A 17,530-nucleotide genomic window follows, 5' to 3' on the forward strand; every position below is an offset into this window, starting at 1 on the left:
TGTGTAATTGAAAAATGGTTTCAAATGTGGGAGCACAAACATTCTTGAAGTATTTGAAGTGAATTAGTAAAGTTTTCTGAAATGTTTGTTTTGAATTTTCTTAACTCAGTATTTTTTCCATTTAAATCTTTGCTTTCCACTGGTATAATGGCTCCTGGGCATTAAAGATTTATGTTTTTATATGTACTCTGGATACATTGTTCTTTTGTTATGAAAAAAATTAGGTGACTTAGCTAGTTTCTAGGATTTGTGAAGCAAAAATGTAATGTTTTGTTGATAGGTATTGACACTGAGAGATTTCAACTTCAACTACAATGCTTTTCTTAAATATGACTCACCTCTACATACATACCTATGTGAAAGAAAATTTAGAGCCCTCCATTTTAAGAAGCTTTCTTGCTTTGCATAAAATTTGAAAATATTTAATTTCAAAGTTATATTAATATTAAAACATAGATTCAGTCTTGTCTTAAAAGTGTATTACAATTTATTTCTTGCCATTTTTGTGTAAAATTTACAGAAAGAGTGTTACACCGTGCGCTCCAAAGGTAATGTCTCATTACTCTAAGGCTCTCTCTCTCTCTCATTCTCTCTCTCTCTCTCTCTGCCTCTATCTCTTTAATCCTATTGTATGTGCATTGAACAATTTTAAGGGGAAATAAAACTCTGCTTGATCTATATGGCAGCAATACCTGTAAAACAAGTGTGTTTTATTGTTCATGGTTGACCCTGGGAAGCATGTTTTCATTTCAGTGGCTTATTTCTACCAAGTTTTCACACATCTTCAGTGTTGGGGGTGTTATATTGTATATAATGGCTTTAGATTTCATTTTAGTATAGAACTATTCATTTCTGAATAAGGCCAAAGATTCTTTGATAATGGTATAAAAATAGATTGTTGGAGTAATAGTGACCCTTTACAATTTATAGGATTTACAAAGTTTAAATGAACCCTGGTACATATAAAGGGGTGGACAAAAGTAGGTTTACAGTTGTGAGTACACGAAACAGAGTTTATTCTTGTAATATTTATTGGTTGATTGTTGTACTATTTATTTAATATTATTAACCTATTTTTGCTCACCCCTGCATTTTTTACGTAGATTCAAGGGTTAGGGAAACCTGGACAATTAGTATCTAAGTGACTGGAAAAACGAAAATATTGAAATCTCGTCATTTGAAATGTTCTGTGTGGTTCTCCTTTAGACATGCTTTCACAAGCATGAACAAATGATAGTGTTTTAAGGTCTTAACTTACTGAGCATATGTCATCACTGCATGGGACTTGACAACTGTATCGTTTTGAAAGATCAAAACAAGTTAGTGAAATGAGATGGCTTTGTCCATTGTAATTGAATTGAATAGCTTGGACCCAGCATATCACTTCCCCTGTCCTTCTGTAACCCCTCTGGCAGCATCCTCTGTTTATCATGTTTGAGTGTCAGCCCATGCCAGTAAGCCTGCTTTACCCTGGGATTTCTCCTGGAATGGGGGCAGAACCCCAGAGGGCTTCCTTTCGTTAGGATCCTTTCAGTATTCTTAATATGGAGTCTAACCAACTAGGGTGTAAGTTTGTATTGCTGCATCTTGAGTTGCAGACGTGAGTAAACAGATGAATTACACCAGGTTGGACACTGTGGACCAGCTGAAATTTGTCCTTGAATGAATTGTTCCTGTCTTCATTTGTTTCCTTCACTACTGCAGTGAAGGGCCAAGTTCATTTGTCTTCAGCTTTCATTTGAATTAAAAACACAACTTGAATTTACATAAAGGTAGTTATTCTGTCCTCAGATTGAGTCTCAGGTGCTATGTTGCTACATCAATGCAGTTAGCTAGAATGTTTATATCTTACCATTTGCAAAGGTTTGCCATATTACAACATTCCTATTAGCCAAGGTGGCAACTTGAATTTGGTACTGTGTGTTTTAGAAAAATCTGTAGGTTTTCCTCAGTACCAGAACATTTGGGAATTGTGAGAGAAAGGATCAAGGAAAGAAGAGGAATAAATCTAACGAACAAATCATCCATTGTTTTCACTGCTGCACATTTGAAATGGAGCCTTTACACAGCAGAACATTTATACCTTTGAATTTTTTTATATCTTGCCTACAATTGAATCACTGTCTAGAGTATGGACTGATTCCATCCTGTCTTTAATGTGCTTTGGTAAAGTTTGATAATTGTGGGAAGCATATTTCTTTCTCAAAGTTATTGTCCCAGGTAGTTTCTGGATGCTAGTTTATTGATTGAAGCATTCGTGCCTCACCAGTTTGCTAGACTTACTCTCTCTTTTCTTTTTCTTTTTTCTTTTCTTTCCTTTTCCTGCCTGTTTTTATTCATTTTACATTACATTAGCTTAAGTAACCACTTCTCAATCTTCTAAGGAAAACTTGAGACTAGTGGTTTTAAAACTCAAGATCCCCTTTAAAATTCTAGAACTACTTAGGTTGACATTTTAATTTTCTTAAATTATGAAGTGGTCTTACCGAACTGGATTTTCTTAATGTAAGTATAAGTGTTAAAGTTCTGTGTAGAATACTGACTTTTAGCTTTGTTGTGAAGGTTAAATTGTATTTTGTTCACTTAAAATGAATGTGAAGATTGATAAAGGAGCTCCTGGAACAATTGACTGGTTTAACATGGCCTGATGTCCAGTGATCTTTCTCTCAAGTGTTCATTACTCATCTTAAAAGTTAAGATGTTTGTGGCATATCCATCCGAGTCTAGTTATATCTGCTTTTGATTTTTTTCTACTGCAATTCACAAGGTGAAGATCTAAGAAAATGCTATGGGAAAACCAGTTTGGGTTCAAAATATTTTAACTAAATGTACCCTAAAGGCTTCTCAAGAGCGACTAGCTGCCAGCTTGTGACTGGAAGAAGCCAGTTGAGTGTTTCCTGGGCCACAGAAGTTTGAAATGTCTCTGATGTTGCCCATCGTTGTTTACCTTGCTTGGCAGACTGAAGGTTTGCTCCTATGGCATTTTCAGAGCTGCTCTGAGTGGTGGCAGAGTTTCACCTTAGGTGAAGGAAAGAGGTGGAAAGTTCTGGAAACGATTCCTGAGGCCTCACTTCCATCTGCCTGCCTAAAAGATGCACACTGACTCAGTATGAGACATAGGAAAAGAACTCATGCTCGTCAAGTGTGTGGAGCACGTGTTGGTCACACTTTCATTTTTGTAGAGCAAATGATAGTTCTTTATTCTTGTTTGGTTATCTTAATACATTTTGAGTTTTTTTTGTTTCGTTTTGAATTTAGAGTAACTTTAATATTAATGTCTATGCTGCTGTATATTTCAAACATTTCATAAATATGTGTGTATGTGTGTGTGTGCATATATATATATAGAGAGAGAAATAAATATAATTGAGTTTTTTAATCAGTAAAATGCTACTATTGCTGTTTTTAAGGTTTACATATGTATTTTAAGTTACATATTTGTCATATTTAACTTTTTCCTGGTCTTTTTATCTTTACCTCTTTGTTTCCTACATGCTCTGTGTTCAACTCTTCTGCTCTGTTTACCTGAACACCTGGCTTCTGCCATCTTTGTGATGTTTGCTCCTCAGTACCACCAAACCTGCTCCGCACCTGGATGGGTAGGAAACTTTTATTGCTTTGGGCAGGGGAGGTGGGGACTGTGTGGTCAGTCTCAGGCATATTGGACCATGGGTAAACCCTCAAGGGGGCGCTCTTGGTCCTTTACAGCCAGGCTCTTTAAAGTTCATACATAGGGTACGGTAACCCTGAGACTCCGTGGCCTCCATGTCCCTGAAGGGGCCTTTACCAGGGCTTCTCAGCCATGAAGTGACCCTGTAGGATGGTTTCTGAATAGCAAGTGCATTCTGTTACAGAACTATTTACCATAAAATAGTTAAGAACTTTTTTGCCTTAAAAGGCAGAAAACTAAGGCCCCATTTGAGTAATTGCTTTTTTTCTTTTATGAAGCCGATTTCAAGTTCTAATTTCCTTTATGCATCAGAAACTGTGCTTTTATAATTGGGTCTGTGGGCATGATTGCTGCTTGTGCCTAATTGTCGGCAAACCAACTCTTTCTTACATCTGTGTTGTGACAGGGTGCATGTTGTCTTTGGACTAGTTATTTCCGGATTTGAAGTAATCGAACAAATTGAAAATCTGAAAACTGATGCTGCAAGCAGACCTTATGCAGATGTGCGAGTTATTGACTGTGGGGTACTTGCCACAAAATCAACAAAAGATGGTAAGAGTTTGGGGTGAGGGGGTAAAGGGAGCTAGGATACAGAATAACGCTGGACACCTCTGGATTTAATGAGTGGTATATCCATAGCTCTGAGACCCTTTATCATACCCAGTATCCAGTCCTTCAGCAAATCTCACCAAATCTTACCTCTTCTTCTTACTTCCCCTGCCACCTGGCTAATACCACCAGTGTCTCTTACCTGGCTATTGCAATAGCCTCATAAGTGTACTTTGCCTCTGTCTTTGCTCCTCTGTAATCTTTTCTCAGTGGCAGTAGCCTCTCCTTGCTTATACTCTTGCCCTTCTGCAGTCTGTCCTTAAGATCCACCGGAGTGACCTTCTCCTAGGGCTCCCTTCTCAGTCAGCCAAAGCTGAAGGCTTCACAATGGCCTGAGCGGCATCTGGCTCTGTTGTTTCCGACCTCTTTCCCCTCATGCGTTGTCTTTCAGCATGTTGTCCTTGACGACTCAGACATGTTGTGCCGCTGACTCCTCTGTCTGGAACACTATTCAGATATCTGGCTGACCCCCTCCCTCCCTCTACTGAAGTCTCTGCTCAGATGTTATCTTAAATTACCCCTGACTCCCTATTCCCTTTATACTGCTCCCCCCGGCCCCCTATTAATTGTCATATTCTGTAAGCAGTTACTTTCTTATCTGACCCCACTAGAATATAGACTCCATGAAGGCAAGGGCTTTGTTGCTTTACAATCTCACCAGAAAACAGTATTATCAGCTTGAAAAAAAGTTTATTTAAATTTTGTTTTTAGTATGTTACACATAAAACATGTTTTACAATATCGGCTAATCACATTTTTTCCTCTGAAAGGTAGGTAGGCACTGAAACCCAGTACTAATATTTTTGTTAATATTTCTTGAAAGTTTTTGAGAAAAAAAGGAAGAAACCAACTCATTCAGAAGACTTGGATTCCTCTTCCAATTCCTCTTCCTCTTCAGAATCATCTTCGGAAAGTGAAGTTGAACGTGAGAGAAGCAGAAGAAGGAAGCGTAAGAGGAGGCCAAAAGTTAAACATTCAAAAAAAAGACGAAAGGAAGCAAGTAGTTCAGAAGAGCCAAGGAATAAGCATGTAGTGAGTCCAAAAGGGTAAGTGAAAACCTGGGATTGTCTCACCTGAAAGAGAGAAACGCCCTGAAATGGGAAAGCACATATAATTCTGTAAACTTTGCTCTACGACTTATTGTTGAAAAAGAAGAGCATTTTTTTACTGTAAATGAAATCTGGTAAATATAGGGTAGCATAGACATTTTATTTGTTTGCAGGTGAAAACGTTCCCTGAAACTTTTAAAATATATATATTTTTTTATTTTTTAGAGAGAAAGGAAGGGAGAGTGAAAGAGAGAAATATCAATGATGAGAGAGAAGCATTGATCAGTTGCCTCCTGCATGTCCCCTAACCAGGATTGGGCCCACAACCCGGGCATTTGCCCTGACCAGGAATAGAATCAGCAACCTTTTGGTGCTTGGAACAATGCCCAACTAGCTGAGCCACATAGTCCAGGGCTTCCTGAAACTCTTAAAAGAAAAAAGTTGAATACATTTGACAATATTAAGAATCTTAATACTGTGGGTTTTCACTTGAGTCGATGTTTATATGTTCTTTGAGGAAACTGTATAAACCTTTTGAATGAGACTTTTAAGGTATCAGTAGTTTTGCTATTTAATATCTAATTTTATGTGCTTTTATTATAATGGAATGCAAACATTACATATCTTTATTGGTGACTTGGTATGTTCTCTCTAAGTCATTCTGAAAGGAGTGATAACAATGAAAAAAGGTCAGTCGATTCAAATGCTAAAAGGGAGAAGCCTGTGGTCCGCCCAGAAGAGATACCCCCGGTGCCCGAGAACCGATTCTTACTGCGAAGAGATATGCCTCTGGTCACAGTGGAACCTGAACCGTAAGTAGGCTGGTTAACCTGTGTTTTCATTTCTGATTGGTGATTTTCATCAGCCTATTGCAGTTCCACACTCATTTATGGAGCATGACCTATAGTCAAAGCACTTGAAAGCTAACTGTGGGAGATATCAGATTAAAGAATGACTTTTACCCTTCTTCCAGGATTCATATTCTATAAGTAATAGAAAAAGGGGGCTGGACAAGGTGGTCAGGGGAGAAGTTCTTGTTGGAGGCCTGGAGAGATTTCATTGCTAATAACATTTCCTTGGTTTTCCATTAGAGGTGAAACTTTGGTTGCCAGAGGAAAGTGAGTTGAACTCTTTGGATCTAATAGAGTAATAAACAGTAGTTGGGGTGATGGAGAATTAGGGTTTAATGGAGAGAGTTTTGGTTTGCGGTGATGAAAAAGTTTTAGAAAGGTAATAGTGGTGGTTGCATAACATTGTGAATATAATTAATATCCAGTGAATTGTGAATTGGGTATTATATATATTATACCCAATAAAAAAATTATTTAAAAATGCTCATTAACATAATGCCTGATACATAGTAAGTACTCAGTAAAAGCTAGCCATTATATTAACAAGCTGAGGTAGGAAACAACTTCTTAATGCATGAACTGTAGTCACCACAAAGTCCATACTTTTAAAATTGCCCATAAGATGACGCACCCATTTCAGAGCATTGAAAGAGGGACAGATTAGAGAGGTGGAGACAAATGAGCTGTAAGAAATATAAAGTAAAATTTTAAATGACTAAAAAAAGCACAACTAAGCATCAGAATCAGGAATAACTCAGGATTCTTTTAGAACATTACTTTTTGACAAGAAACATCTAAAAGAGGATTTTGTTGCACTAGCCGGTTTGGCTCAGTGGATAGAATGTAGGCCCACGGACTGAAGGGTCCCTTGTTTGATTCTATTTACGGACATGTACCTCAGTGGGCTCGATTCCCAGCCCTGGTTGGGGTGCATGTGAGAGGCAAGCAATCGATATCTCTCTCTCACCTTGATGTTTCTCTCTAAAATCAATGGAAAATATCCTCAGTTGAGGATTAACACAAAAAAAGAAAAAGGGGATTTTGTTTAAAAACAGTGCTTAAACAGATAGATACTAGTATCATGTATTTTTACCCAATTGGGTTACTCCCTTTTTCCTTACACATCCACCCCCAGTTTTGGCATTTAAAACTTTTGCTTTAAGAAATATTTTGTGGAGTGCCTCATTCTACAAATATGCTGGGTCTAAATGAAGTGTTGCTGTATTACAGGGGCATAAATTGTACGTGTAAACATTGAGAAAACTGCTTACATTTCCTAATTTTTATTTTTAATTCTTCTTTCCAGGAAGATTCCTGATGCTACACCCATTGTAAGTGATCAGAAACCATCGGTGTCAAAGTCTGGACGGAAGATTAAAGGAAGGGGCACAATTGTATGTTTGTTAATACTTCTTTTCTCAAATTATTTAAGCAGTAACATGTTTTTACCTATAGCCAAAATCCTAGCTTTAATTTTCGGTAGAATCCAAAACCTGTTCAGGGTGTTCTCCGTAATTATGGGAAGGTGTTGCTGTTAAGAGTTTCCTGCCATGTTTGAATGGGTTTAGGTATGAAGTGAACATGTGAACAATCAGTGAGAAATCTTAGTATCCTGAATACTAGTCTAGGCTAATGAATGTAGTCTAGGACTTCAAAGGGAAATTTTCACATATGATTTTAGGTGGATCTCAGCCATTCCTATTTTTTTTAGTTGCTTTTGTTTGATATAACTTTATATCATTCTCTTGCCATTTCAGTCATTATTGCCTTTGAATGGGGTCTGAGATTGGATCTTCACCTAACTCTGTCCTATAGCAGACTAATTGAGGAGCATTTTTAAAATAGTTACTCCTGTCTTTGTTTTTAAAGCGCTATCACACACCTCCAAGGTCAAGGTCCTGCTCTGAATCGGATGACGATGACAGCAGTGAGACTCCTCCTCACTGGAAAGAGGAGATGCAGAGACTGAGAGCGTACAGACCTCCTAGTGGGGAAAAGTGGAGTAAAGGAGATAAGTAAGAGCTTTGAGTACTCGTACAATCCCATGTCTGCTATATGTTAAGTATTAAGTAAATAGAGACTTACTTTTAGATTTTCCCTTAAAGATTTAAATGTAAAATTAGACACTGACCAGAGAATACATTTGGGAATACTTGACAAAAATAGTGCTATTAATCAGGAGGGCTGATGGCCTTGGGGTGCTTTTAATTCAAAATTTTCCCCCACTAGACTGTAAACCTATTGAGTCTCTCAAAGGTTTCTTGTTCAATTTTAGAAATAATCAGGACTTAAAATTACATAGCAGGTACTTTCAGAGCCAGTCTCTTAGTCACTGACGTGTGAATTGGTAGATAGGAAAATCTGTACCCAGTGTGTGCATTAACTTCCAACCCCAGGGGCAGTCTTCACAGAGACACCCCACAGTGGAATGCATATTTTAGAAATGGGGCTGGCGTCAGATTAGCCAGTGGAAATATACTTAAAAAAATGAAAAATAACAATGGGACCCTCTCTAATTGTTCATGATAAAATTCTCTTTTTCGGTGTGGGCGTTCTGTAGCGTGTTTGAAATTGGAAGAGGAAGAAAAAAGTGTGCATCTGCTGTGTGGCAGTGATTTAGACACAGCAGTACTGTGAACTCTCGATTTTGAGCCTGACATTACCAGTGAGACTTACAACCTACGTCTATTTTCACGTACTTTTCCTCATTTTCCTTAATAAGTACTTTAAACCTCAGAGGAAGGTCTTGATTACCTCTGTGAGGCTGGGCTAAAATGGTAGTCTTGCCAGCTTTTTAAGCAAAAGAGGTTTCTCTTCTAGTTCAGGTAGCTGTCCTGTATGCAGGGACTCCACAGGATTGTTTGGGAACTGAGTTTGACATTGTTCCTGGAGGCAGCTACTCACAGTCAGGAGCATGGTAGTCAGCAGTGCTCTTGTGATTAGCTGGTTTGGTTTTCAAAACCATTTTGCATTTTCCTATCAAATTTGAAGTTCTTTGCTTAGCTATGGAAAAAATTCTTCTGTAAATGGCTCTGTTAGCAGTTGCCCCTGTGTCTGCAGTTGTAAGGTCAGGCCAGTTACTCTTAATTTACCCTTCCTGCAGGCGCTTAAAGTGTTGATCTAGCCAATACTTTGTCATTAACCAGGTTTTTGTCAGTGCATTTGTATGGACAACAAATGCCTTTTAATTTTAACTCATAGAAGCCCTGAATGGGTAACTCAGTTGGTTGGATATTTTTCTATCTCCTCCCCCTTTTGTCTCCCTCTATCCCTGGTCCTAAAATCAATACATTAAAAAAAAAATTTTTTTAATATGGAAAACATGCTTGAAGTAATGTATGCATATTATGCTGTTTTTCTATAGGTTAAGTGACCCCCGTTCAAGCCGATGGGATGAAAGAAGCTTGTCCCAAAGATCGAGATCATGGTCTTACAATGGATATTATTCAGATCTTAGTACAGCAAGACACTCTGATGGTCACCATAAAAAACGCAGAAAAGACAAAAAAGTTAAACACAAAAAGAAAGCTAAAAAGCAAAAACATTGCAGAAGACACAAGCAGACTAAGAAGAGAAGAATTATTGTACCATCTGACATAGAATCCTTGAAATCTTCTACCCGGCGAATGAAGTTCTCTTGTGATAGAGAAAGGCGATCTCGTTCTTCCTCACTATCATCTCATCACTCATCCAAGAGGGACTGGTCTAAATCTGATAAGGCTGAACAGAGCTCCTCCACCCATTCCAGCAGAGACTCATACAGATCCAAATCTCACTCCCAGTCCTACTCTAGAGGAAGCTCCAGATCAAGGACTCCATCGAAATCCTCCTCACATTCTCGAAGTAGATCGAAGTCCAGATCTAGTTCCAAGTCAGGGCACCAACGGACAGCATCAAAATCCCCCAAAAGAACAGCCTGTCAGCTAAGTGAAAATAAACCAGTGAAAACAGAACCTTTAAGAGCAACAGTGCCACAAAATGAAACCTTACTAGTACCACAGCCAGTGGTGGCAGAACATATTCCTGTAATCCCACTGAGTGACAGTCCCCCTCCTTCCAGGTGGAAGCCTGGACAGAAGCCCTGGAAGCCCTCTTATGAGCGAATTCAGGAAATGAAAGCAAAAACAACCCATTTGCTATCTATCCAAAGCACTTACAGTTTAACAAATACTAAGGAGACTGGTAGTTCATCATCTTACAATAAAAGAGAAAAAAATTCCGAAAGTGATCAGAGTGCCTATTCAAAATACAGTGATAGAAGTTCAGAAAGTTCCCCAAGGTCAAGGAGCAGATCCTCTAGGAGTAGGTCTTATTCCAGATCATACTCAAGGTCGAGAAGTGTCGCTAGTTCACGTTCGAGGTCTAGGTCTCCCTCATCTAGATCTCATTCACGAGATAAATACAGCGATCGCTCACAGTGTAGCAGATCATCTTCATACTCTTCTGTTAGCAGTGATGCCGGGAGACGAGCAAAGAGAAAACTTAGATCCAGTGGGAAAAACAGCACTTCCAATAAAAAGCAGAGCAGCAGCTCTGAAAAGGCACCTAGCAATAAATATACCAAAGGCAGAGACAAGTCTTCGTGCCTGAGAAAGTACAGCGAAAGCAGGTCGTCGTCAGATGATTCTTCAGACAGCGAACACTCAGATGTTCAGGTGACACAGTCAGCCCAGGAGAAAGAGAAGCAAGTCCAAATGGAAACGAATAACAGACGAGAGAAAAACAGAGATGAAGAGAAATCCAAGCCTGAACGGGAATGCCCGCGTTCCAAAAAAAGAACTTTGAAAGAGAATCTTTCTGATCACGTTAGAAATGCCAGTAAGCCCAAGAGGAAGAATTATGCTGGGAGTAAATGGGACTCTGAATCGAATTCCGAACGAGATGTCACTAAGAACAGTAAAAAGAATTCCCTGCCATCTTCTGATAAGGAGGAAGGTGAGGCCACATCGGATTCTGAATCAGAGTCTGGTGAAATTCACATCAAAGCCAAACCCACAACCAAGTCTTCAAGTTCTTCCCTGCCCGATGGTGATGGTGCTTGGAAGTCAAGCAAACAGCAGTCATCAACCTCTGATTCTGAGGGCTCCTTTTGCAACTCAGAAAACCCTAGAGGGAAGCCAAGGAAGCACAAACACGGGTCAAAGGAAGCTCTGAAAAGGGAACACTCCAAAAAAGGGAAAGAGAAACTGAAAGGGAAAAAAGACAAAAAGCATAAGGCCCCCAAACGAAAACAGGCATTTCACTGGCAGCCTCCACTGGAATTTGGTGAAGAGGAGGAAGAGGAGAGTAATGAAAAGCAAGTGACTCGGGAGTCACAGGAGAAAAAACAAGCTTCTGAAAACAGTGAAACTACAAAAGAAAATAGCCCCCAAACAGAGAAGCCCTGTGAAGACAGCAGCCTTCCAGATACACAGAATGCAATCACGATTTCATCAGATACTGAGCAGCCGGCCGCCGACGAGAGTAAACTCAGCATTTCTCCCCCACCTTTAGCTGCTGAGGAAAATGTTGCTAGTTCTCCCCCAGACACTCAGCACATTGAGGACAGCGACCCAGGCGGAGTGGAAGACATGTTTCATGCAGATGACAACATGGAGATTTGTACTCCTGATAGGAGTTCCCCAGCAAAGGCGGAGGCAGCATCCCCTCTCGGAAATTCGAGGCTTGCCACCCCAGACCCGGACATAGCTGAAAAGCCGGCAGAGCATCCTGCGGCAGAGGTGGGGAAACAGGAAAGCAGCGTGTCTGAAAGCCCCACGGCGCGGGAGGTGGGGAAACCCGACAGCAGCTCTGCTGCGGGCGCAGCCGGTGCCGTGGAAAGCACGGTGAAGAGGGAGGCGGCCGAAAGGGGTCAGGCCAGCCTCCTGGACAATAAATGGAAGCCCCTGCAAGGGGTGGGAAACCTGGCAGCGCCGCCGGCTACATCCAGTGCTGTGGAAGTGAAGGCATTGACGGCTGTGCCTGAAGTGAAGCCACAAGGCCTGAGAATAGAAATTAAAAGCAAAAATAAAGTTCGGCCTGGATCCCTCTTTGATGAAGTGAGAAAGACGGCACGCTTAAACCGGAGGCCACGAAATCAGGAGAGTTCAAGTGATGAGCAGACACCTAGCCGGGATGGTGACAGCCAATCCAGGAGTCCAAGTCGATCTCGGAGCAAATCTGAAACCAAATCTAGACATAGAACCAGGTCCGTCTCCTACAGCCACTCACGAAGTCGATCTCGAAGTTCCACATCCTCTTATCGGTGAGCAATGTTCTCTTCCCTTTTTTTTTTTTTTTTTTTTTTTTTGTCTCCCAAAGAGAGTCTGTTATTGTTTAGCTTGGAAGAACATCAGAATTAGGGACAAGATCACTATTTCCAAATATCTGGAAAGTGAATAAGGAGAAGTCTTGTGCTGTGTGACTCAGCAGATTGAGGACACGGAGTAGATTTCGGGGAAGAAATTGGGCTCATTGTAAAAGGCTCCCACCTTCTATTAAGCTCCCTGACAATAGAAATCAGTTGCTATGGTAGGTGGCAAGTTGCTCATCTTTAAAGGTGTGAAGCTGCTCTCTCACCAGTCAGTGATGAATCCTGAATTTACAGTATAGAAAGGATTAAGATTATCAGTCTAACCCTCCATTTCACACACATGGGAGATGAGGACCAGAGAGACAAAGTTGTCTGCTCAAGATGAGCATCTAATTGTACTTACATATTTTTAAGTACAATTGACATTCAGTATTATTTTGTGCTAGAGGCCTGGTGCATGAAAATTCGTGCATTCAGGGGAGGGCGGGTTCCTCAGCCCTCTCTCATTCTAGAACCCCTCTGGGGATGTCCACTTGCTGGCTTAGGCCGGATCGGGCCTAAGCTGGCAGTCAGACATCCATCCCTCTGGCAGCCTGGGAGCTCTTGGGGGATGTCCGATTAATGGCTTAGGTCTGCCTCTGATAGCTCTGAGCTATTGGTGGTGCTGGCCACTCCCATTTAGTACCTTCCTACCACTGCCTTTGGCGTGTGTGGTATTTTATTTTATAAATGAAGACAGAGGCATAGAGAAGCTAAGGAATCTGCTCTACGCTGCGATAGCTGAACTCTGCCTCCCTGTTTTGGTTACCCACCTAGGCCTGACGCCCCTACTAGGCTGTGAACTCATTAAAGTCAGGGAATGCCTTGCAGAACATCTTGGTCCTGTCTAAAGCATCCATGGACACATTTGGTCTAGATCTTCTGATCTGCCTAATCCTGTGTGCCATTGCCAGCTAGGCGATCAAGGCAGGGGCGGGAGATGGGTTTTGGCAGTACAGTCACACCACAGTTATTGGACCACTAAAACATGATAGTATTTCTTATGTATTAAATAAAAAATATAAATAGCCCAGGCTGTGTAGCTCAGTTAGTTGGAGCATTGTCCTGTACACCAAAAGGTGGTGTTTCTCACATCTATGTTTCTGTCACTCCTTTCCTCCCTCCCTCCCTCTCCCCTTCCCTTTTCCTTCCTCTCTCTAAAACCAGTAAACATATCCTTGAGTGAGGATTAAAAATATACATAGAAATAAACATGAGCTCTTTGAACCCGGGGATGTGTTTTAAACATGGACATTTTTGACAGGAACAAATATCAGGGACCGTTTGGTGTCGGCCAAGTGGACATTTTTGATGGACTAAATGTCTGCTAATCCAGAGACTGCTCCCTCCTCATATTCCAGTCCCTCACAGAGACTACTTTATAAGTGTTTGCTGGGTAAATGTCTAGAATCTTATTAGGACATAATGTGCTCAAAAGTGCATAAAACCTGTGAGGTATTACATTACATAAGTAGCTTACACTAGGGCTATTGTCCTGATCCTAAGTAACACGTATGAACTGGGGAGAAGGGCAGGGGTCCAGGTGAATGCAGAGGGGTAGGATTGCATTGCTTGAGTTTCTGTTTGTTTTATTAAACATAAAATAGATATACAAATAAAATAAATGATTAAGGTATAAGAAGTAATAAAGAAATGTCATCTAACTTAAAATACAGAGCTTTGACATGACATCCTTGATGTAGCCTTACCCATGCTACCCTACTTTCTCCTAGAGTTAAACATTATTCTAAACTTTCCTTATAGTTTTACTGTAAATGTTTCTATCTTATATGGTATTACTTTTGCATGTTTTCAGTCTTTATATATATACACACACACACATATGTGTGTGTGTGTGTATGTGTGTTTTATATATATTTGTATTTTATATATACATACTTTATATATAAAATACAAATATATTCACCTGGACCCCTGCCCTTCTCCCCAGTTCATACATGTTACTTAGGATCAGGACAATAGTCCTAGTGTAGGCTACTTACGTAATGTAATACCCTTGTAATATATATAGTAGAGGCTCAATGCACAAAATTCGTGCAAGGGGTTTAGCCATTGCAGCCCCAGCTTTATCTGGAAGGTTGTTCAGCTGTCTGGTCTAATTAGCATATTACGCTTTTATTATTATACATATATAAATGTTCTACTCAACATTATGTTCCAGAGAGATAGTTCAGTTAATACAGAAGGCTGTAGTTAATTCATTTTCCTGCTTTAGAATTTCATTAAAAATCTGTGCATTGATTTTTTTTTAACCCATTCTACCATTAATGGAGATTGGATTGTTTCCTCTTCTGGTATTAATAATAGGCCTCCTGTAGGCATACCTATACCAGCCTTTCCTGGTTTTTCTTTATTTTATTCTGTGCACTTTAAACCCTTATTAGCTTTTACTGCCATACCCACTGTGAGGAGTGCCTGAGAGATCTTTCCAATGACCTTTCCTCTTACTGTGTTTTCCCCTTCCTGCCCTCTAAGTTAGGGGTGTCGAACTCAATCAGAGAAGGGGCCAAAATCTAAAATCCAGCCTAAATCGCGGGCCGAATGGTTTACTGAACAGTCATAAACTGTCATTGTGATGGAAACGCAGCGGAGTGCAGTGATGACAGCGCGGTGCGGGCCACATTGCAAGGCCTGGCGGGACGGATTTGGCCCGCGGGCCTTGTGTTTGACACATGTGCTCTAAGTAATTAAGTTTAACAGCATGGGGAGTTGCTCTGATTACAGCTTTCCACTCTTCGTTGTAGATCTAGAAGCTACTCCAGAAGTCGGAGCAGAGGGTGGTACAGCAGAGGCCGCACAAGAAGTCGGAGCAGTTCCTCCCGCAGTTACAAAAGTCATAGGTGAGCTGGGAACCCGCCCTCCTGTGTGGTCTCCATCCCGTCTGCTTCTCAAGGCCTGTCATTGCTGAAGGCCAGTCCAGCTTATTCCTCATCTAGTTCTTCCTTTCAAAGGGCAGTCAGATTCCTTCTGGCTGTTCTCAGGAAGGGATCTTCCCAGAATGAGGAAAGAGAAGCAGTAAAAATATTTTAATGAGGCCCTGTGTCCACTTTCTCCTCCTCCTCCTCCCAACTCACAGTACATCTTCCTTAACCACCTCTGCAGTCACCTCTGACATGGGAGAGAGATTGAAATAGGAGGAGTTTTAAAGGGGGAACCAAGAGGAAAAAGTAGGCCTCTCGGGAATTTTCCACGGCTGCAGCTTCAGTTTACGTATAAGTGTCCTCCCTGGGCAGACCTTCCTCCCCCACCCAGTGAGAGCCTCCCCTCTGACTTTTTCTCTTTTTTTTTATTGAATTTAATGGGGTGACAGTGGTTAATGAAATTATATCGATACAAGTTTCAAGTAGACATTTCTACAGAACATCATCTGTGTGCTGTATTGGGTGACCACCCCAGGCCACACAGTGACTTTCTTTAGGTGCCAAAGAGCAGAAACTTAATCTTTCTTATGAAATCCAACATGCTTTTTAAAACATCCAACATAGCCGAAGCCGGTTTGACTCAGTGGTAGAGCGTCGGTCTACGGACTGAAAGGTCCCAGGTTCGATTCCTGTCAAGAGCATGTACATTGGTTGCGGGCACATCCCCAGTAGGGGGAGTGCAAGAGGCAACTGGTCGATGTTTCTCTCTCATCGACGTTTCTAGCTCTCTATCTCTCTCCCTTCCTCTCTGTAAAAAATCAATAAAATATATTTATAAAAAAATAAAATAAATAAAACATCCAACATGCTTTTGCGGTAAAGACAGAATCAGTATAGCTGCTGGATGTCATTGTGTTTTCTTTCTGATGGGCAAATAAGTGTCTAGAGTTTTGCTGTAGCCTGTCCTTATCCCTGAGATGACAATCCCTCCTGTGATTGCTACTAGGACGTCCAGCAGGAGCAGGTCCAGGAGCAGCTCATACGATCCCCACAGCCGGTCCAGGTATGCACAGGGACTGGGCAGCCACCTGCGGGGCAGAGTTGAGAGGCCTTGTTTTATAAAACCCTTAATTCCCTTTAAAATGTGTTGCATTTTATTGAGAAACTTAACACATATTTGTCCATGAAATCATGCCCTTTCTAAATGAAGTCTTTTTGATAGTTTTTTTTTTTTCTGTTGGCCCATTGTACTCTAGTGTCAAAAGGGACAATTGATGTCAAATTGTAATGGCAGGTGTTTATTGAATATAATTGCCTAATACCCACCAGATTCAATGCAACTAACTCAATGTTAATTTTGTGATATTTTTCAATACAGAAAAGAATTAACATTTTTCTGTTAAATATGGTAAGTCTGATTTGGGGAAGGTGTTAAATGTTTTCAGTACTTGTTATGCACATGTGCCTCACACCATCAAATAGTGCCCATGTTCTAAGAAAACAGCCTGAAGCTCCTAAAAATAAGTGGGAATAGGAGTGTTTGAACAGGAAACCTTAGTGCTTGCTGTTGCTGTTAAAGCAGGTCCTACACTTACGACAGCTACTACAGCAGGAGCCGCAGCCGCAGCCGCAGCCAGAGGAGCGACAGTTACCACCGAGGCAGAAGCTACAAAAGGCGGTCCAGGTGGGTCCCTCCCCAGGACCCGGCACGTTCCCATGGGCGCTTGGTGTGGGAGGCGATAGACTTAGGAGAGAAAGCATAATCTTTTCAGGACAGAAACCCTTTTCCTCTTCTTGAATTCCAGCAACCCACAGGCAGCTACTAACTGTATCTAACAAAGTGACTGGCTCTCGGTGAATATCTTTCAAACTAACTGGATGGTGACCATGTCCTCTTGACTCACGATCGTAATGCTCCTGTCCATGCCCCACACCCTTCACTGGGCACAATTTGATTTCCATACCCCTCGCTTCCTCAGTCTGATGAAATATTGGTGGTTGGTTGGGTAGCATGGAAAATTACTCTGCTCATTTGTGTGAGTAGATTTCAAGGAATTTGTACAAGACGTAATTTTTATTTATTTTATCTTAACCTTGAAATTACTACTATCTCATTTAAAACATTTCTGAAAAGACCA

At 40.8% G+C, this 17,530-nt stretch overlaps 1 protein-coding gene across 9 annotated transcripts in view; it reads left to right on the top strand.

Moving 5' to 3' along the window:
- The window catches only part of NKTR (natural killer cell triggering receptor), a 34,034-nt gene that overhangs the window by 13,341 nt on the left and 3,163 nt on the right, over nucleotides 1-17,530 (top strand). For 4 of the 9 annotated variants that reach the window (XM_036431951.2, XM_036431948.2, XM_045579456.1 and 1 more), the window contains 10 exons: nucleotides 3,570-3,599; nucleotides 4,077-4,222; nucleotides 5,103-5,325; nucleotides 5,985-6,140; nucleotides 7,486-7,573; nucleotides 8,049-8,194; nucleotides 9,544-12,423; nucleotides 15,276-15,371; nucleotides 16,399-16,455; nucleotides 16,972-17,076. In XM_036431951.2, coding sequence (XP_036287844.1) covers nucleotides 3,570-3,599; nucleotides 4,077-4,222; nucleotides 5,103-5,325; nucleotides 5,985-6,140; nucleotides 7,486-7,573; nucleotides 8,049-8,194; nucleotides 9,544-12,423; nucleotides 15,276-15,371; nucleotides 16,399-16,455; nucleotides 16,972-17,076 — 3,927 coding nt within the window. Of the gene's footprint in view, nucleotides 1-530; nucleotides 549-3,569; nucleotides 3,600-4,076; nucleotides 4,223-5,102; nucleotides 5,326-5,984; nucleotides 6,141-7,485; nucleotides 7,574-8,048; nucleotides 8,195-9,543; nucleotides 12,424-15,275; nucleotides 15,372-16,398; nucleotides 16,456-16,770; nucleotides 16,801-16,971; nucleotides 17,077-17,530 lie in introns of those variants that run through there. The other 5 variants (XM_045579457.1, XM_045579458.1, XM_036431953.2 and 2 more) reach the window with 5 other exon arrangements.

Source organism: Pipistrellus kuhlii, unplaced genomic scaffold (genome assembly GCF_014108245.1).
Source record: "Pipistrellus kuhlii isolate mPipKuh1 unplaced genomic scaffold, mPipKuh1.p scaffold_m20_p_11, whole genome shotgun sequence".
Taxonomy (NCBI): domain Eukaryota; kingdom Metazoa; phylum Chordata; class Mammalia; order Chiroptera; family Vespertilionidae; genus Pipistrellus; species Pipistrellus kuhlii.